Source organism: Carcharodon carcharias, chromosome 6 (genome assembly GCF_017639515.1).
Source record: "Carcharodon carcharias isolate sCarCar2 chromosome 6, sCarCar2.pri, whole genome shotgun sequence".
NCBI lineage: Eukaryota > Metazoa > Chordata > Chondrichthyes > Lamniformes > Lamnidae > Carcharodon > Carcharodon carcharias.
The window spans coordinates 145,075,875-145,092,580 of NC_054472.1; the positions used below are offsets into that span (position 1 = coordinate 145,075,875).

A 16,706-nucleotide genomic window follows, 5' to 3' on the forward strand; every position below is an offset into this window, starting at 1 on the left:
CAGACATGGACAGTTGCCAGGGAGAGGGTGAGAGTCAGTGGTGACAGAACAGAGGTTGGGGCAGGGACTGAAAGACAATGGCTTTGGTCATCCCAATATTGGAATCCCTTTCTCACCAACACACACACAGGCACACATGTATACGCAGAAGCTGTACAGGTGTACATACCTGGCTGTAAGAGTTAGGTGTCCCATCTCCACTTCCATCTTGTCCATGTAGCTCAGTAAGTACTGGGTCCTAAACGTAACAAGAAATAAATAATAAAATTCCCCCTCCCAACTCTCTTTAGCTGAAAGATATCACTCTCTTCAATCAGATAACATCAGTGAGGAAGCAAACCAGCACAAACAGATAATAATATGCCATCAAGTAAGAAACACAATGGTGTGACTGGGTCAGGAACACATCAAAGGCTGAAGGGTGCCCTGAGTAACAGGTGAGACCCTGAGTGAAAGATGCTAAAATCATTCATTTTTTACACAGAAATCTTCGCACAACCAGAAACTCCCATCGTGGTTCAGCAGAAGGAAAAGTCACCTTGGCTGGATTTTCATCGTACGTGGGAGTCCCCAGATCCATTTCAGCTTCGTGACCCACGCTCATGTCGTCACTGCCTCCATCCCACAATGGCGGGTCCCACTGGGTTTGCCTGAAGGAATAAACAACATGATCGAGTGAGGTGTGATCTTAGGGCGTTGAGGTAAATGGATATAGGACAGCAGGAGATTGTTGAGGACACTTGGGCTCACACCCCCGTTCGGAGCATTGGATGCAGCTCTGGTCAGACTGGCACTGGAGGGCGTGCAGGTATAGGGTAATTTAAACATATCCTTGGAGCCATAGCAGAGGCGACAGAGACTGGGAATATGAACTATGAGAAAAAGAGGCCGAGTGAATACTTTATTGATTCTAGGGGTGCAGCTGATGAAGTAAATAGCAATTACTGGTTTAACACAGCCAACATTTGTGTACGACAAGAACTCTCAAACAACAATGACTGGATCATCTGTTTGAGTGGTATTGGTTGAGGGATGAATATTGGCCAGGGCAGGGGAGAGATTTTCAAAATAGTGCAATGGGAACCTGAGAGGACAGACAGCCTCTGTTTAATGTCTCATCCAAAAAAAGGCATCTCTGGCAGTGTAGCACTCCTTCAATTATGTACTGGAGTATCAGTCTAGCCTCAGTGCTTGAGTCTCTGATGCGGCAAGAGTGCTACCACTGAGGAAAGCTAACACCAAGTGTCTCTGAGGAAAGCTAACACCAAGTGTCTCGGCCAAGCCCAATTGCTAGAATTTTCCCTCCATGCTGAGAAATGCTATAATTCTACGGCTGTACAAGCCCGCACATCTCAACCACATCCTGCATAGCCGAAGCGAATGACTGCAAGATTTATTTTATATTCTCTCACGGGATGTGGGCGTCGCTGGCTAGGCCAGCATTTATTGCCCATCCCTAATAGCCCTTGAGAAGGTGGTGGCAAGCCATCTTCTTGAACCGCTGCAGTCCATGTGATGTAGGTACACCCACGATGCTGTTAGAGAAGGTGTTCCAGGATTTTGACGCTGCCACAGTGAAGGTATCCCTGCAAGTAGTTTTGGGTGGTGCCAGGATGGGGGAAAGAGGAGAGTTTGGCATTTAGATTCAACTCGGATGCCCAGTTCTTTAGGTCACTGACTCAATGACCACAGAAGCAGGTCCTCCTGTCACCTCCTCTTGGCTGAACAGCTATAATTATAAACTGCCTTGCATCAAGGGTTATACCCCTTCTACTAGCCCATTGGGATTAAGTTTGTGATGGGAATGTGGTGAGTTCCCATGAAAACCCACCTGGTTATCACATGATAATAATAAATCTTTCCCTCCGGGTCCCGGGCAGTCTTCCAGTTGGAGGGGAGGATGATAGTCTTCGGCTTTGGAGGTGAAGGGGGTGGCAAATCAAGAAGGCTGTTGACGACAATCAGTTCTGGCTGGAGATTAAACATACAGTATTCATTAAAAAAGAAACACAGTCCAACGACAGCCTGTGTTGCACTGAAGCTGTAAATACCCAGAGAAACAAGGAAAGTTAAGGCAGAGTGTTTCCCACCCACATGGCCGAAACAATTTACTCAATAAGTGGCTGAATCAATATACACCAAGGAGTCCCCAGGTCCACGGTGTGAGCTGGGATAGTGGTGCCACAGTTGGGGAAAATTAGCAGGGTTTTCCACTTCTGATTCTGACCAGTGACTCCCCTGTGGAAAGCTCCTATGAGGAGCCTTCCAAAATTTGCTGTCAAGGACAGGCACTCAAAGAACAGCCACTTGGGTAAGTGTTGCAGAGTGTCCAATGTGTCAAATCATAGCCATGAGCCAAGTCTTCAGGAGATTTGGTGAGGGAGTGAAGAGGGAGGCAAAGAAAGACATTTGGCCTTTTGCTATGCATAAATCCCTGTAAATTACTTTAATACAGAACAACAAAACGGTTATTTATTCATTCTCAGGAAGCGGGCAGTCTTGGCATAGGTGGCATTTATTATCCATCTCTCGTTACCCCAAGGCGATGCCATTGGGCCTTCTTTTTGGAGCAGTTTGATGCAACTAAGTGACGAGATATTCCATTTGAGAGGGTGAATAAGAATCAACTTCCAAGCTGCTGTGGGACTGGAGTCACACACAGGCCAGACCAAGCAAGGAATCAAGTTTCCCTTGAGGATACTAGTGAATCAATTGTGAATTTTATGACAATCAGATATCTTCATGGTCACTCGTATCTTACTGATACGAGTCTTTTTTATTTCCAGATTTTTAAAAACCAAATTCAAATTCTCAAACTGCTGTGGTAGAATTTGAACTTTCATTCTCTGGATTAATGGTCCAGCTACACAACCCTAACATTACCATACTCTGAGATGTGCAGAATTACTACAGCTGCTGATCAAACAATCTTTGCGAGCCATTTAAGCCAATATAGTAACAAACAAAAAAGTCAGCATGCATACGTTGCAAACACAAGGGAACAATAGCTGACAGGTGGCCCTATTGCCTGCCTCGGGTGATAGATTGGCTAAGGTAAATGTCTGCCACCTGCCATGGGCACCGGACTGATGAGCAATACTGGTTACTGGAGTCTTTCTCCTGCGGTGCTAACAGCTGGTTTAAGGGCAAATGGTTGATTGTGTGTAGAAGTACTGGGATTTGAGTGTAACTTAAAACTAAACAAAGAAAATTGTGCCTGCATTTAATATCTCCCTCGTTATTTCTGATAAATGAAATAAACCAATGTCTGTAGTAGGCTACAGGTTAATAAATCAAATAACTGGTGGGTTCTTGGAGGAAGGGCTGTTGTCAGTGATGATGACGGGACCCACTACACCTTGGTTTTAAAATGAGAATCCCAGATTAGGTGTGAAATAGCCCTGATAAATCTAGCACCAAACCTGCAATATTTTATTGTGTATCTGTTTAACATGTTTAATTTTGTTTTTAAAAAGGAAGTGATGTTTTTCTCACCATTCAGGTACTGACAGCCCTGCTCTGCTTCTGCAGCTGGAAGTCATGCAATTGCTTCAAAGTCAAGCAGCTAGCTGTCCATAAACCTTCCACTGAATCGAGGTCTGTTATCACTGAGACATCGGGACTCCAGCAACTTTCAGCAAAGGGCCTGCTTTAATTTTATTTTTAGATATAGCTTATTTATATTTTGAGAAAACAGAGGCTGTGGACAAATTAAAACCACCAAGAAAAAGTTGGTATCTCCAAACCTCTCAAAAGATTCGGAATAAATTTTGGGACAAAGCAATTCAAACTATGGTAGCAATAATTTCCTACATTTCTTTGATTACATTTTGCGGTGTTCAGTTGTGATGAAGGGTCTCCAACTGAAACATTACTCTGTCTTTCACCATTCAGGTACTGATAGCCCTGCTCTGCTTCTGCAGCATTTGGGGGTTTTATTTCCAATTTCCAGGTTTCCCAGCTTTTCTTTCTGCTTAGTGGAAGATCCTGTGGATTGAAATTCGCCCTGATCCTCTCTAAAAACTTCAAAACAGATTGATGGTGCATTCATTGTGCGCTGTTAAAATGTGCCTATGCATATGTGTATGTTTGCACATGTGCTTGCGTGCACATGATATGTCTGTGTGTACATATGTATGTCAATGTGCATGGGGCTTCCTATGCATGTGTATACATAAGTGCCTCTGGGTGCCTGCATGTGTCTACACAGTTGCAATCTGTCTACATACACGTGGCAGCATACTTAACAGACACAACATCAAAAATGGCATCCAGTTTGCTGATGATGATGTTTTCAAACCTTCACACTTAGGATTCACAGGCTGTTTAAGAGTCTGACAGACCATGAGCTTTCTTGGCTGTAGCCAACTTAATACCAGCTGGTAGGGTGGTTAGTCCTACCGGACAGGAGGATTTTATGGGCTCCCACACTCACCGGATGAGTGTTAATTCAGAGGCAGAGTTACTGCCTCCTCTTGCTGCGACTTTTGGGAAGAGGGATTAAATCATTCGTTCTCTGATTGAGAGGCGAGAACATTACCACTCAGCCAAAGGCTCATTCAGACCATATCTCATCGCACTTTCAGACATCTTGATACTTATTAAGCTGTGCATAAGCATAAAGTTATGAGTTTTAGCTCAAGTCTTGGGTTATTAGTATGCAGGGGGTGGGGTAGTGATGGCAGGAAGGGGAGAAGCAGTGTGAAGAATAATGCCATGACAAGAAGGATTGGCACAGGAGGTACCTGCTGTACAGTCTGTGGTTGCCCAGGTTGCTGGTAGGACGGGGCCGATGATGTCACGAGCATTCCTGCTGTCGGCTGTGCGACAGCACCCTGCGGGTGAGCCAGGAAACACTGCTGCCCCTGTGCGCATTCAGGACTTGACTGAGTGTAACTCTGCAATGAGCAAAGACATAAAGATAGAGAGGGACAGAGAAGGAGACAGAGAGGGAGACACACACACATCGAGATAGAGACAATTGAAAGAAAGACTTGCATTTTTATACTTCCCCTCCCCAAATGCCACGAGATCGATTAATACAAAAGGAAAGAACTGTACCTGGACGATTTGCTGTGTAGCTTGTCCATAAGGAGAGGATATACTGTATACGGGCTGGCATGGCTGTCCCTGGTAATAAATCGGCGTCTGGGGTTGTCCACTGGCATACTGCTGGTGCACTGCCAGTGTCTGCTGGTTGGGATCCCACACCCCGTAGCTCTGCCCAGTCGTTTGAGTGCCCGACACCTGTATCACAGACACGTTAGGGTCCTGGGGGATAACAACGGGGCTCTGAGCTAGGTACTGCTGGCCCTGGACATCCACCTGGGGGGACAGGTGTTGGACTGCGGAGTGACCCGCAGGCATTGATTCCGCCAACAGCGACTGCGGGTGCTCGTAGCCCATCTGCGGCGGGCACAGGGGCTCCACGTTCGGTGTCGGGAGGAGCACTTTACCAGCGTTGGGGTTGACCGGGTCAACATAAGTCTGCAGAGGGTAGCCTGGTGGGTAACTGGCAAAGCTCTGGTGAGAGTTGCTGTAGGTTCCAGAGTCATAAGGCACCTGCGAGCTAACACAAATCGGTTGTATCTGTTGTTGCTGCTGCTGCTGCTGTACCAGGTACAGACTCTGTTTTTGCGCCTCCCTCTGTGCCACTTCTTGTTCAAACAGCTTCCTCCGTTCCTCGGTGGATAGTTTACTCCTGGTTTTCTTCTTCTTAGCTGGTGTTGCACCGTCATACCTTTTAACATGAAAAAAAGCAACATTACACAGTCAAGCAAAGTTTATAATTAACCATAAAACTAAAAACTTCACCATAGCAACAGCCGAAATCAGAGTTTCTTTCTAAACCAAACTTGCCTCATCACCTCATAAACTTTATGATGCATTTCATGTACAAATTAATTATTTCATTTTCAGGACGTGGTCAGCTATCCCACTAGGGCACTCCAAAGGGCATTAACTCCAGCACTACAAAGTAGTGATAACTCTGCATTCCTCCAACTCGGGCCTCTTGTGCATCGCCCACCTCCTTTGCTCCACTGTTGGTGGCCATGCCTCCAGCAACCTAGTTCCCGAGATCTGGAATTCCCTCCCTAAACCTCTCTGCCTCTCTCACTTAATTTAAGCCATTCTTTAAAACCTCAACTCTTTGATTCAGCTTTTGGTCATCCCACCTGAACAGTTCCTACTTTGGCATGGTGTCAATTTTAGTCTGATTATGCTCCCGTGAAGCACCTTTGGAAGTTTAACTTTGGTTTGGATGCAAGATGTTAGTGTATTATGTAACAGGAACCACATGCAAGTCCAGACCAGGTAGGGATGATTTCTTCCCTGAAGGACATCAGGAAATCAGTCGAGTTTTTACAAAAATCCAGCAATTTTATTGGTCACTTTACGTGCTTCTAACCCACAAATTACCCGATTTGTTGAATTCAGTTTCACAATCGTACATGTTGTCTACAGCATTCATGGTAGGATTTCCCCAACCCGTGACCCTCCACCATTTAAAAGGACACAGGCAGCAGGTATGTGGGGTCACCATCACCTCCAAGTTCCCCTACATGGCACATACCATTCTGACTCGGACCTTTCATTGCTGCTGGGTTAAAATCCTGGATCTCCCTAACTGCATTGTAGGGGGGCCATGAGCGCCAGCTACAGAGATACAAGAAAGTAGCTCACTACTGCCATCAAAATCAACTAGGAACGTGCAAGAAATGCCAGTGAAACCCACATGTTGAGTATTATTGCATAAAATGTTACTATGGTGGAACTTGATCTCAGGACTTCTGGGTTACCAGTCTAATGCCAGGACCAGCGCACTACAATAATCTGTAATGCATAGGCACCTTTCATGAACTCAGGTATCCAAATTGCTTTTCAGCTAATGAAGTACAGCTGTAACATAATTTACATGAAGCCCTAAAAACTTGAGCACTTATTCCAAACTGATGTCCCAGTGCAGTACAGAGGTGGTGATGCAATCTCAGAGATGTCATCTTTCAGATGAGACGTTAAACTGAGACCCCGCCTGCCCCTCAGGTAGGCATAAAAGATCCCAAGACATTATTTGGAGAAGAGCAGCGTAGGTCTCTTTGGTCTTCTGCCAATACATTTCCTTCAACCAATGCCACTAAAAAAGATTAACCGGTCATTAGCTCATTGCTGCTTGTGTTTCACATGTTGAAACAGTGATGAAACATGCAATAATACTTCTGGTTATAAAGTGCTTTGGGACATCCTGAGGTCATGAAAGTCACAATATAAACAAAAGGTTTTATGGTGTACGTTATCTGGTCCCTTTAGAATCCTAAAAACAGTAATCCTACAACATGTTCTGCTTGACGCATTCCATAACCAAATAGCAGGTGATAAGTCACTGCCTTGGGTGAAAGAGGGCTATACAGGAGGTCTTCGTAGCACCCACAACACATTCAGAGCAATGAGAGAGGGATAAAAACAGAAAAGAAGCTTGCCTTTCATCCGGAACTGATCTCTTCAGTCCTTCTCTCTCGTAGGCCGAAGGTGGTGGCGAGGTTGCTGGTTTGCGTTTTTTCCGATCCTTACTGAGCGTCTTGTCAGCGTCTTTCTCTTTTCCAATGTTCACTGGAGTCTTCGGAGTCTGAGAAATATCCTTCTGTGACGTCCCATCCCTGCCACGCTCTGGAACACAAAAAAAGGCACACGAGCAAACCTTCAGGATCCCTCCATGAGAAGAACTGTCAACTGGGATCAAAGCATCAAAGGCAACTGGAAAATTGACAGAAAATTAATGTTTGGCTCAATGTTGTTCCCATTTCCCTCTTAAAATAAAACATAACTTAAAATGAAACCCACTGGCTTCCCAGGCTAAGCAGGAAAGTGAATCAACTTTGAGGGTGCAGTCTCCCTTGTCAGCTCTAAGATCTCCATCCTAACAGCAATTTGACCCTCCTCCGCAACCAATGCTAACACACATATTCCACATTGCCAGCAACCCCTGCTAATAATAACAGAATTAAGTGCTAAATTGGCAATCCCTTTCCTTGACTGTGGGGCTGCCAAAGGAACCAGGATGGGTACAGATGTGATAATTAGCTTGATTCAACATGGTTGTCTTTTAACTGCTGTCTGAAGAAGCCCAGAAAGACACCCAGTTGTCCTACACAAAACTACGACCTTCTGAGGGCAAAGGGTGTGGGCAATAAATGAGTGGCCCAGAGCCTTGGAATTAATAAAAAAATTGAGTTTAAAGGAATTGGAACGTGTGAGGCTGAATTAAATTCCCGACACCTACGTTAAACTTCATACTTATCATACCTTTCTGAGATTTAATTTGTTTAAAAGGCAGATTACAGAAGGCATTAAAATGTTAGAAAATGAATAACTTTTTTCCCCAGGAGCCTTTTAGCTACATCTTCCAAATACCATTTCAATTGCAGTACCTGTACTACCTAGCTGCTGCATCTCCATTTGCCACAATGCCTCTGCAGCTATTTATTTGCTTAATCATTCCATCAACCTCCTCCCCACCCCCAACAAACCTCACCATCTCCCATCCCAATCATTCTTTCTGGAATGATCTCACCTCTCAAGTGCAAGGATTGCAAGCCTGAGTGTTCCTGGCTTGGCCATCTGGTGCCAGGTCAGTCTTGATCACCTCCACCAAAGCTGCATGGGGATCATGGATTTCTTAGTCACCAAGAAAGAGATCATCCACTTGGTTGGCTCTGCTGCACTGCCTTATCACCAAACCAACCTCCATACAAAACCCTTGCCGCACTTTAGCTTCTCTCCACCTGCCAGCTCCAAGCATGTCACTTGTATGGGGCCTACCTCCTGCTCCTCCAATTCCATTTAGCTCCCAACTTCCATTCTTCCCATTTAGCTCCCAGCTTCCATTCTATGCCAGCTGACATTGTAAATGGTTCCCTTTCAAAAATTCCATCTTAGCAGCCTCCTCAAAAACTCTCTCTCAAAGCCTCCGTCTGTGATCTCCAACCTTGCTTTCCACTCAAACATATTGGTGCCTTCCAAGTTTGAGTCCATCTCTCCCACAAACCTTTGTTTGGAATTCCTCCAATCAAGTGTCCACTCTTTCCACAGCTGCAAAGCTCCTGAAATCACCAATGCTCTGTCACTATGGTCATGATGGATTAACCCCATTGCTCTCCACAACTGGTCTGCAGCCTTTGTCTGACAAGGTTGACAACATCATCCTCCCCTCACGCCTTTCTTCCACTGTCCAGAACAGTGGGACTGACATTGCTTGGTTCCACTCTAAACTATCAGACTGTGGTCAAGCACCTCCAGCAATGGCTTCTCTTCTCAATTCGCATTTCACTGCTCGAGTTCCCAAAGAGGCTATCCTTGGCCTCCTCCCTTTCCTCATCTAAATTCTGCCCTCGATGATATCACCCACAGACATGGGGTCAGCTTCCACACGTGCACTGATGATATCTAGTTCTACGACATCACTGCCTCTCTCGACTTCTCCACTGCTTCTATGACATCATTTGTCTGACATCTGGTCCTGAATAGAGTCATAGAGATCTACAGCACAAAAAAAGGCCCTTTGGCCCATCGAGTCTGCGCCAGTCAAACAAATACCTAACTATTCTAATCCCATTTTCCAGTGCTAGGCCCATAGCCTTGTATGCCATGGCATCGCAAATGTATATCCAAATGCTGCTTGAATGTTATGAGGGTTTCTGCCTCTACTAACATTTCATCATTTGCTTCAGTTAAACATTAAGAAGAGTTTGGCCATTGTCAGCATACCGCTCCCTGGCCACTATCTCTGGCTGAACCAGACATTGCAACCTTGGCATCCTATATGACCCCAAGCTGAGCTTGACTCCACATACATCACAAAGACTGTCTACTTCTGCCATCTCAGTCCATCTCCTGCTGAAAGCCTCATGCATGTTTTTGTCACCAATGTTCTTCTCCTAATTTGCACCAAGTCCCACTTACCCATCACCCTACAGTGGTTCCCAGTTCCTCAACGCCTTCAGTCAGAAATTCTCAATTTATAGTTAAATCCCTCCATGGCCTCACCCCTCTCCACCTCTGTGACCTTGTCTAGCCCTAAAACACTCCTTCCAAACTCTTTGTTCCTTTGACCCTTGCCAATTGTGCATTTTCCCCTCTCTTCACCCCACCACTGGAGGCCGTGTCTCAATTGCATGCTCTGCAGATCCTTTCTTAGAGGCTCTTAAGTTTTTGGTCAATCTTTCTAGTCTTTCGGCTTTTAGTTCAGTTTCGGTGCTACATAAATGCAGGTTGAAGTTGTGGTGGGATGGACAGTCATACTGACAGTGCACCCCATCTCCACCTCACACAGGCACCTGGATACCATGCAATGCCCTCACCCATATGGCCATGTGGGCTTTAGACAGTGAATTAGTCAGGCACATGGGGGATTGACAGCCTGCATCCTCCTCGCCCATACTCTACAGTTTTGTCACTGGACAGCAAACAGAAGCGGGAACCCTGGACATTTTCGCCCCCCTCCCTAATCACAGAATGTGCTAAGCCTCCCTGAAATATATTAGCTCAGCACTGTCAGTTCCTGGTCTGTACGGTTTGGTAAAGTAATAAGGAGCGAGAGAGAAAAAGAGAGGAGATGAATAGTAGAGAGAGAGGAGCAGTTATGCTTCTATATGGAGAGGCAGACATCTGGAGGTTATAGATCGATAAATTTAGTTTATGTGTTGTTATGGAAATGACTTAGCCAGCACGGACTCGTTGGGCTGAATGTCCTCCTTCTGTGCTGTAATGACTCTATGACATTAAATAGGAGAGCATACAGTACAGGTTCATCAGGATGGAAAGTATAAGTTATGAGGAGACACAAGATGCTGGGATTATTTTCAATGGATCAGAGAATGACAGGGGCAGATTTAAGAAGATGTAATGGTTTCGATGGACTAAATAGAAAAATACTACTTCCGCAGGTTGGGGTATCAGCAACAGGGTGTCATCGATTTAAAAGTGTCACTGAAAGTGAGGAAAAAGGGAGGAGAGATTTCTTTGCAGAGTTGGTGCAGCACGGAATGCTTTGCTTCAAGAGTGGTTGAGGCTGTCAGATCCCAACCCTCCGATTGCACTCCCTACCTACCTGACTGTCCCCCAAACCCCCAACTGACCCCCACCTCACCCTCCACCCCCATCGACTACACTTCAAACCTCCAACCGCCCCACTAACTAACGACTGCACTCCCCATGCCCCAACTACGCCCCATCACCCAGACTGTGCTACCCACCCTCCGGGCTGTGCACCCCATCTACCTGACTGCCCCCCCAGCCCCTGAATACAACCCCCCCCCGACTTTGATTGGGCCCCACCCCTCCACTTGACTGCTAAATGGCTGCACCTTTAAATTTACTGCTTTATGCCATAAAGAACGTTCCCTCCGGTGTTGCAGCCCTGGGCAGAAGACCATGGGAACTGACTGTACTACACAGATCTCCCCCGGCCTGAGTCGGAAGATCGGGCGAGATAGGAGCAGCTTTATTTCCAGGTAAGTAACTAAGAGCTCAGTGGCAATCCGATTCAGTCGCCACTCCAACAGAAGTTACGGCCCACTGTAGGAGTTTTTGTAAGTAAATAAAAAAGGGCCACATGGAAAAGGCAGGGAGCGGGACTAGATGAATTGCTCTTGCGCTGAGCTGGCATGGACACAATGGGCTGAATAGCCTCCTTCTGTGCTATAACCATTTTATGGTTTTATATGATACGATAAGAATGGCTAAAGTAAACGTTGGTGTCGTAGAGGCAGTAACAGGAAAACGAGGAAATGACAGACATTGAACAAATATTTTAAGTATATATCCGCAGTCAAAGGCACAAATTACATACCAGAAATGGAAGGTAATCAAAGGGTAAATAAGAGTGAGGGGACCTCCCTCATACGCACCAATACTTTCCCGCTCTGTTTGGCTTCGATCTTTCTTGGGAATTCTGTACACCTCCTGATTAACAAAGATAACAATGTTAGAAACAGGAATTTATATCAGTCAAATCTAAAAGTGCTAGTTACTCTTGCAATTGATGATTGGTGTCTTGGGAAACGTAGAAGCCATTTTACACGGAGCAAGGTCCCACAGATGGCACTGAGGCAAAAAAAAAATCGCAATCTATGTTTGGGTGTAAGATTAATGTTGGCTAGCATACCAGGATAACTCCCCTAGTCTTCTTCAAATTAGTGCCATAGGACCTTTAACATCCACCTGCACAGGCAGACAAGGCCTTGGTTTAACACTTTCTCATTTGCAGAAAGGCACACACATAAGAAAATGAAGAACAGGGGCAAGACTAGGCCACTTGACCCCATGAGCCTGCTCTGCCACTCAATAAGATCATGGCTGACCTAATCATGGCCTCAACTCCACTTTCCTTCCTTGACTCCCTCGGAGATCAAAAATCTGTCTAACTCAGCCTTGAATATATTCAATGACCCAGCCTCCACTGCTCTCTGGGGAAGAGCTCCAAAGATTAACAACCCTCTGAAAGAAGAAATTCCTCCTCATCTCCGTCTTAAATGGGAGACCCTTCATTCTGAAACTGTGCCCCCTAGTTCTAGATTGCTGCAAGAGGGGGAACATTCTCTCAGTATCTACCCTGGCCAGTCCCCTCAGAACCTTCCAAGTTTCAATAAGATCATCTCTGAGTCTTCTGAACTCCAATGAGTTACAGGCTCAACCTGCTTAACATTTCCTCATAAAATAGCCTCTCCATCGCAGGAATTAAGTCTAGTAAACCTTCTCTGAACTGCTTCCAATGCAAATATATCACTCCTTAGGTAAGGAGGCCAAACGTATACGGAGTACTCCAGAGGTGGTCTCATCAACACTCCATACAGCTGTAGCAAGATTTCCCTGTTTTTATGCTCCATCCTCCTGTAGAAATGCAGCACTCCTTCAAGGCTGGAATGTTAATCTTTCCTACTTACTCCCAATTTGGCAAGATGATGGTGTAGTGGTAGTGTCACTGAACTAGTGATCCAGAGGCCCAGGCTAATGTTATGGAGAACATTGGTTCAAATCCCACCATGGCAGTTGGTGGAATTTAAATTTAATTAATAAATCTGGAATATAAAGCTAGTCTCAGTAATGGCAACCATGACAACTATCATCAATTGTTGTAAAGAGCCATCTGATTTGCTACTGTGCTTTAGGGAAGGAAATCTGCTGTCCTCACCTGGTTTGGCCTACATGTGACTCCAGACCCAGAGCAATGTGGTTGACTCTTAACTGCCCTCTGAAATGGCCTAACAAGCCACTTAGTTCAAGAGCAATCAGGGGTGCGCAACAAATGCTGGTCTTGCCAGTGACGCCCACATCCAATGAAAGAATGAAGTAGAAACATGGTCCATCTGCATCACCCTGCTAGCTAAGAATGGGAGACTACTTCATTGCACTTCAGCAGGGCCCTGAACACAAAACAATACTGTCCTCAATGCTGCTTAAGCTGGTAATCTGAGCACATCCCATCAAAGAATGAAGAAAAAAAATGGCCTAGGAAACATCATTAATCGACTTGCCTACCAATGGGAACATCACAACTGTGAGTGGCAATGTAGCACTCCCTCAACAATGCAGTGCAAGCCCAGACTGAGATCTAAAACCTTAGCAATGGGACTCAAACCCACAGCCTACTGTTTAAGGTTGACAGAAGGTCCAACAGGCTTACAGCTACATCATTGAACAGGAATGAGGTAGTGACATGGTCCAAACACCTTACTCACTACATTGAACATTCAGCACATCCCCACCTCTGATTCTCCCCTCAACTCCTACAGGAGTCCAGACAAGCTCTTAACTACATAACCCCAATTGGCCTCGGAGACACTGTTAACAGACTCTCCAACCATGGGGTGCATCACAATGGAGCCTGACCCTGGCTTCACATTTTCCTGTACAAAAACACTGGACAGCACAGGATCTGCTTGCTGTGCACAGCAGTTTGTTGTACTGCATGGTTCCTCTAATATTGCTGCATGGCGTGCATCCTAAAGGCAGTGTTTCCTGTGCATTGTCTGTTGTTCCCTGCTTTACATCACCTGATTTCACCCGTCTCTCTCATATGCTGCTGAAACCCTCATCCATGGCTCAGACTTGTCTATTCCAGTGCCCTCCTCTCATTTTACCTTCCATAAACATGAGGTCATCCAAAGCCCTGCTGCCTGCAGCAAGTTCCATTCCCTATCACCCGTGTGCCGGCTGACCTACATTGGCGCCCAGCAAAGTCTTGATTATAAAACTCTCATTCTTGTTTCCAAATCGCTTCCTGGCCTTGTCCCCTCCTTATCTCTAATCTCCAACTCCACAACTCTCCGAGGTATCTGCGCTCCTCTAATTCTGGCCTCTTCCACATTCCCAATCATAACTGCTCCATCACTGGTACCTTCAGTTGTCTAGCTCTGGAATTCCCTCTCTACTCAATTTCACCTCCCTCCTTTAAGTCACTACTTAAAACCAACCTGTTTGACCAAGCTTTTGGTCATATGACCTAATATCTATTTACGTGGTCATACTTTGTTTTATAATGCTCCTGTGAAGCACCTCGGGACATTTCATTACGTTAAAGGTGCTATACAAATACAAATTGTTGCTTTGCATGGCACATTCCCAACTGCGACACAGCCGTTCAGCTTAGAGGGAATGTTGCTTCGAATAATGATGGGGAGAAACGTGCCCTGACTGTTTTTTATGCTCTCATTTGTCCAGTTGAATCGAAGCTAATTCTCGCTTTCCAGTTGCCACCCTGATCTGAGAGGAGAGAACTCAGTCCAGACCATGGATCAAACCTGGTGTGGCTGACTCATTACTGGGCAGGGCCTTCACCCATTGAGCTCCGAGGGGTCTGACTCTTAAAATCTTCCATTATGTGAGAGTTTCCTATCCACCCACCTTACTTCCTGCTGTTAGCACTTTCCAACAACGTCTTTACATGGATGCTGAATAAAGGCTCCTATCAGCAGCAGCTTTTTTCTGGAGATCTGTATGTAAACAGGGCCAGGTCACGCTGCAGTTGCAAGCTGGGGCAAGTAGTGCTGTGGCCCCGCTACATCACATAACCCACTTGAGCCACATCATGGGAGATTTGCTAGTTATTCTTTAATGATATTGTGCTTTGAGTCAATAACTTTCATCACTGTGGACTTCTTTGTGGGGTAAAAAAGACCCTCTAAAGATCCTCTTGGGCACTAACCAAGAAGAACACTGGAACTGCTAGACTAGAAAAGACAATTGGTAAAATAATTCATCCAAAGTTACAGGATTTGCCAAGAATATGATGGTATTCTCCTCTGCCTGGATGAGTGCAGCTCCAACACCAATCAGGAAGCTCGACATCATCCAAGACAAAGAAACCTGCATGACTGGCACCCCAGCCACCTCCTTAAACATTCACTCCCTCCACCACCGGTTCACATCCCATGAAGATAAAAGAAAGTACCTGCCTTTTCTTTCACTGTTTACTGTTCAGCCAGTTTACTTTCTGCCACTTTGATGTTGAATCTATCTAGTTTGCCATCTACCATCCTGGTAATTGCACAATGCAACAATAACAGGGTTATTGCCTAATTACAGAGATCTATCTCCATACTTTAGTCTACAACAGAGCCAGATATGAGGTGAGGGAAATTCACGTGGTGCAGAACTTAAGGAATCTAATCCAAAATCACCTACTCCTCCCAAGCTTGCTATGTTTTACCATGTCACATCTCGAATCCCAGGGTGTTATTTACTGAAAGCAATTGACCTATTTTATACTTGTTTGAATTAATACTGACTGCTCCCACCTTCGGGGACCTGTTGACCACTCGTCCTCCGAAATATTGCTTCCAAAAATTAGCTTCAAATTTAACCTCCTTCACGTGCTAACGCTTACCTTCAGATCCTTCCAAACATCGAGCAGCTTCATCGCCAGCTCACTCACATCTTCGATTTTACCGGGCTGCTCCTGGCTCCGCTCGCTCTCTGCGTCAGAAACACCCTCTTCTTCGTCCTGTGACGGCGTTTCCACCAAGGCTGCCTCCTCCAGCTTCGTCCCATTGGCTGATTTCAAGGCGGAATCCGTCTCTTGGGCCTCCCCGTCGTCAGCCGGCACCTCGCCCGGCGGCTCCTCCTCGTCCAGCGGGAGACACGGCGACGGCTCAACAGTCGTGACAATCTCGTCCTTCACCTCTTTGACCTCGATCTCTCCGTCGGAGGCTTTACTCGTGTCTGAGAGGCCGCTGTCCATGCTGTTCTCACTCATGATCTTCAGCCTCTTCATCACCAGCTTTTTGGGGGGGTCGCTATCTGCCTCAGCGCTCTGCTTCAGTGCGGGATCCTGCGTGTTCAGTGGCGTTTGCGCACGGGAGGTATTTTCACTCGAATAACCGTCTGCCTCGCTGACCTGGGGAGCTGATGCCTTTGTCTGGGCCCAACGCTGAATGATGGGCAGCAGCTTGCTTTCTTCCAGCATGTTCTTCGTGGAGATTGGTAACAGCTCCAGGGTCTTCATGATCTGTGAAGACAAGTAAACAACAACTTTAGTTAGTGCTGCTCCCTCATTCCAACTTCGATCAAGTTGGATAGGGACTCGCCTGTGGGAAAAGGTAGAATTCCTCAGCAATCTTGGTCTTCCTTAGAAAAAGCCAAGCTTTGCTTCACCTACCCTACACATTTCAACTTAACGACAATAAATTGAAGGACCCCAAGTTAGTCTCCAG

General features: G+C 45.8%; 1 protein-coding gene across 4 annotated transcripts in view; it reads right to left on the reverse strand.

Moving 5' to 3' along the window:
* Nucleotides 1-16,706, reverse strand: part of setd2 (SET domain containing 2, histone lysine methyltransferase) — a 109,926-nt gene that overhangs the window by 15,072 nt on the left and 78,148 nt on the right. For 2 of the 4 annotated variants that reach the window (XM_041189726.1, XM_041189729.1), the window contains exons 13-20: nucleotides 15,881-16,501; nucleotides 11,904-11,958; nucleotides 7,479-7,752; nucleotides 5,062-5,740; nucleotides 4,746-4,898; nucleotides 1,832-1,971; nucleotides 539-650; nucleotides 170-238 (exon numbers count right to left, since the gene is read on the reverse strand). In XM_041189726.1, the coding sequence (XP_041045660.1) occupies nucleotides 170-238; nucleotides 539-650; nucleotides 1,832-1,971; nucleotides 4,746-4,898; nucleotides 5,062-5,740; nucleotides 7,479-7,752; nucleotides 11,904-11,958; nucleotides 15,881-16,501 (2,103 nt within the window). The remainder of the gene's footprint in view (nucleotides 1-169; nucleotides 239-538; nucleotides 651-1,831; nucleotides 1,972-4,745; nucleotides 4,899-5,061; nucleotides 5,741-7,478; nucleotides 7,753-11,903; nucleotides 11,959-15,880; nucleotides 16,502-16,706) is intronic. The other 2 variants (XM_041189727.1, XM_041189730.1) reach the window with 2 other exon arrangements.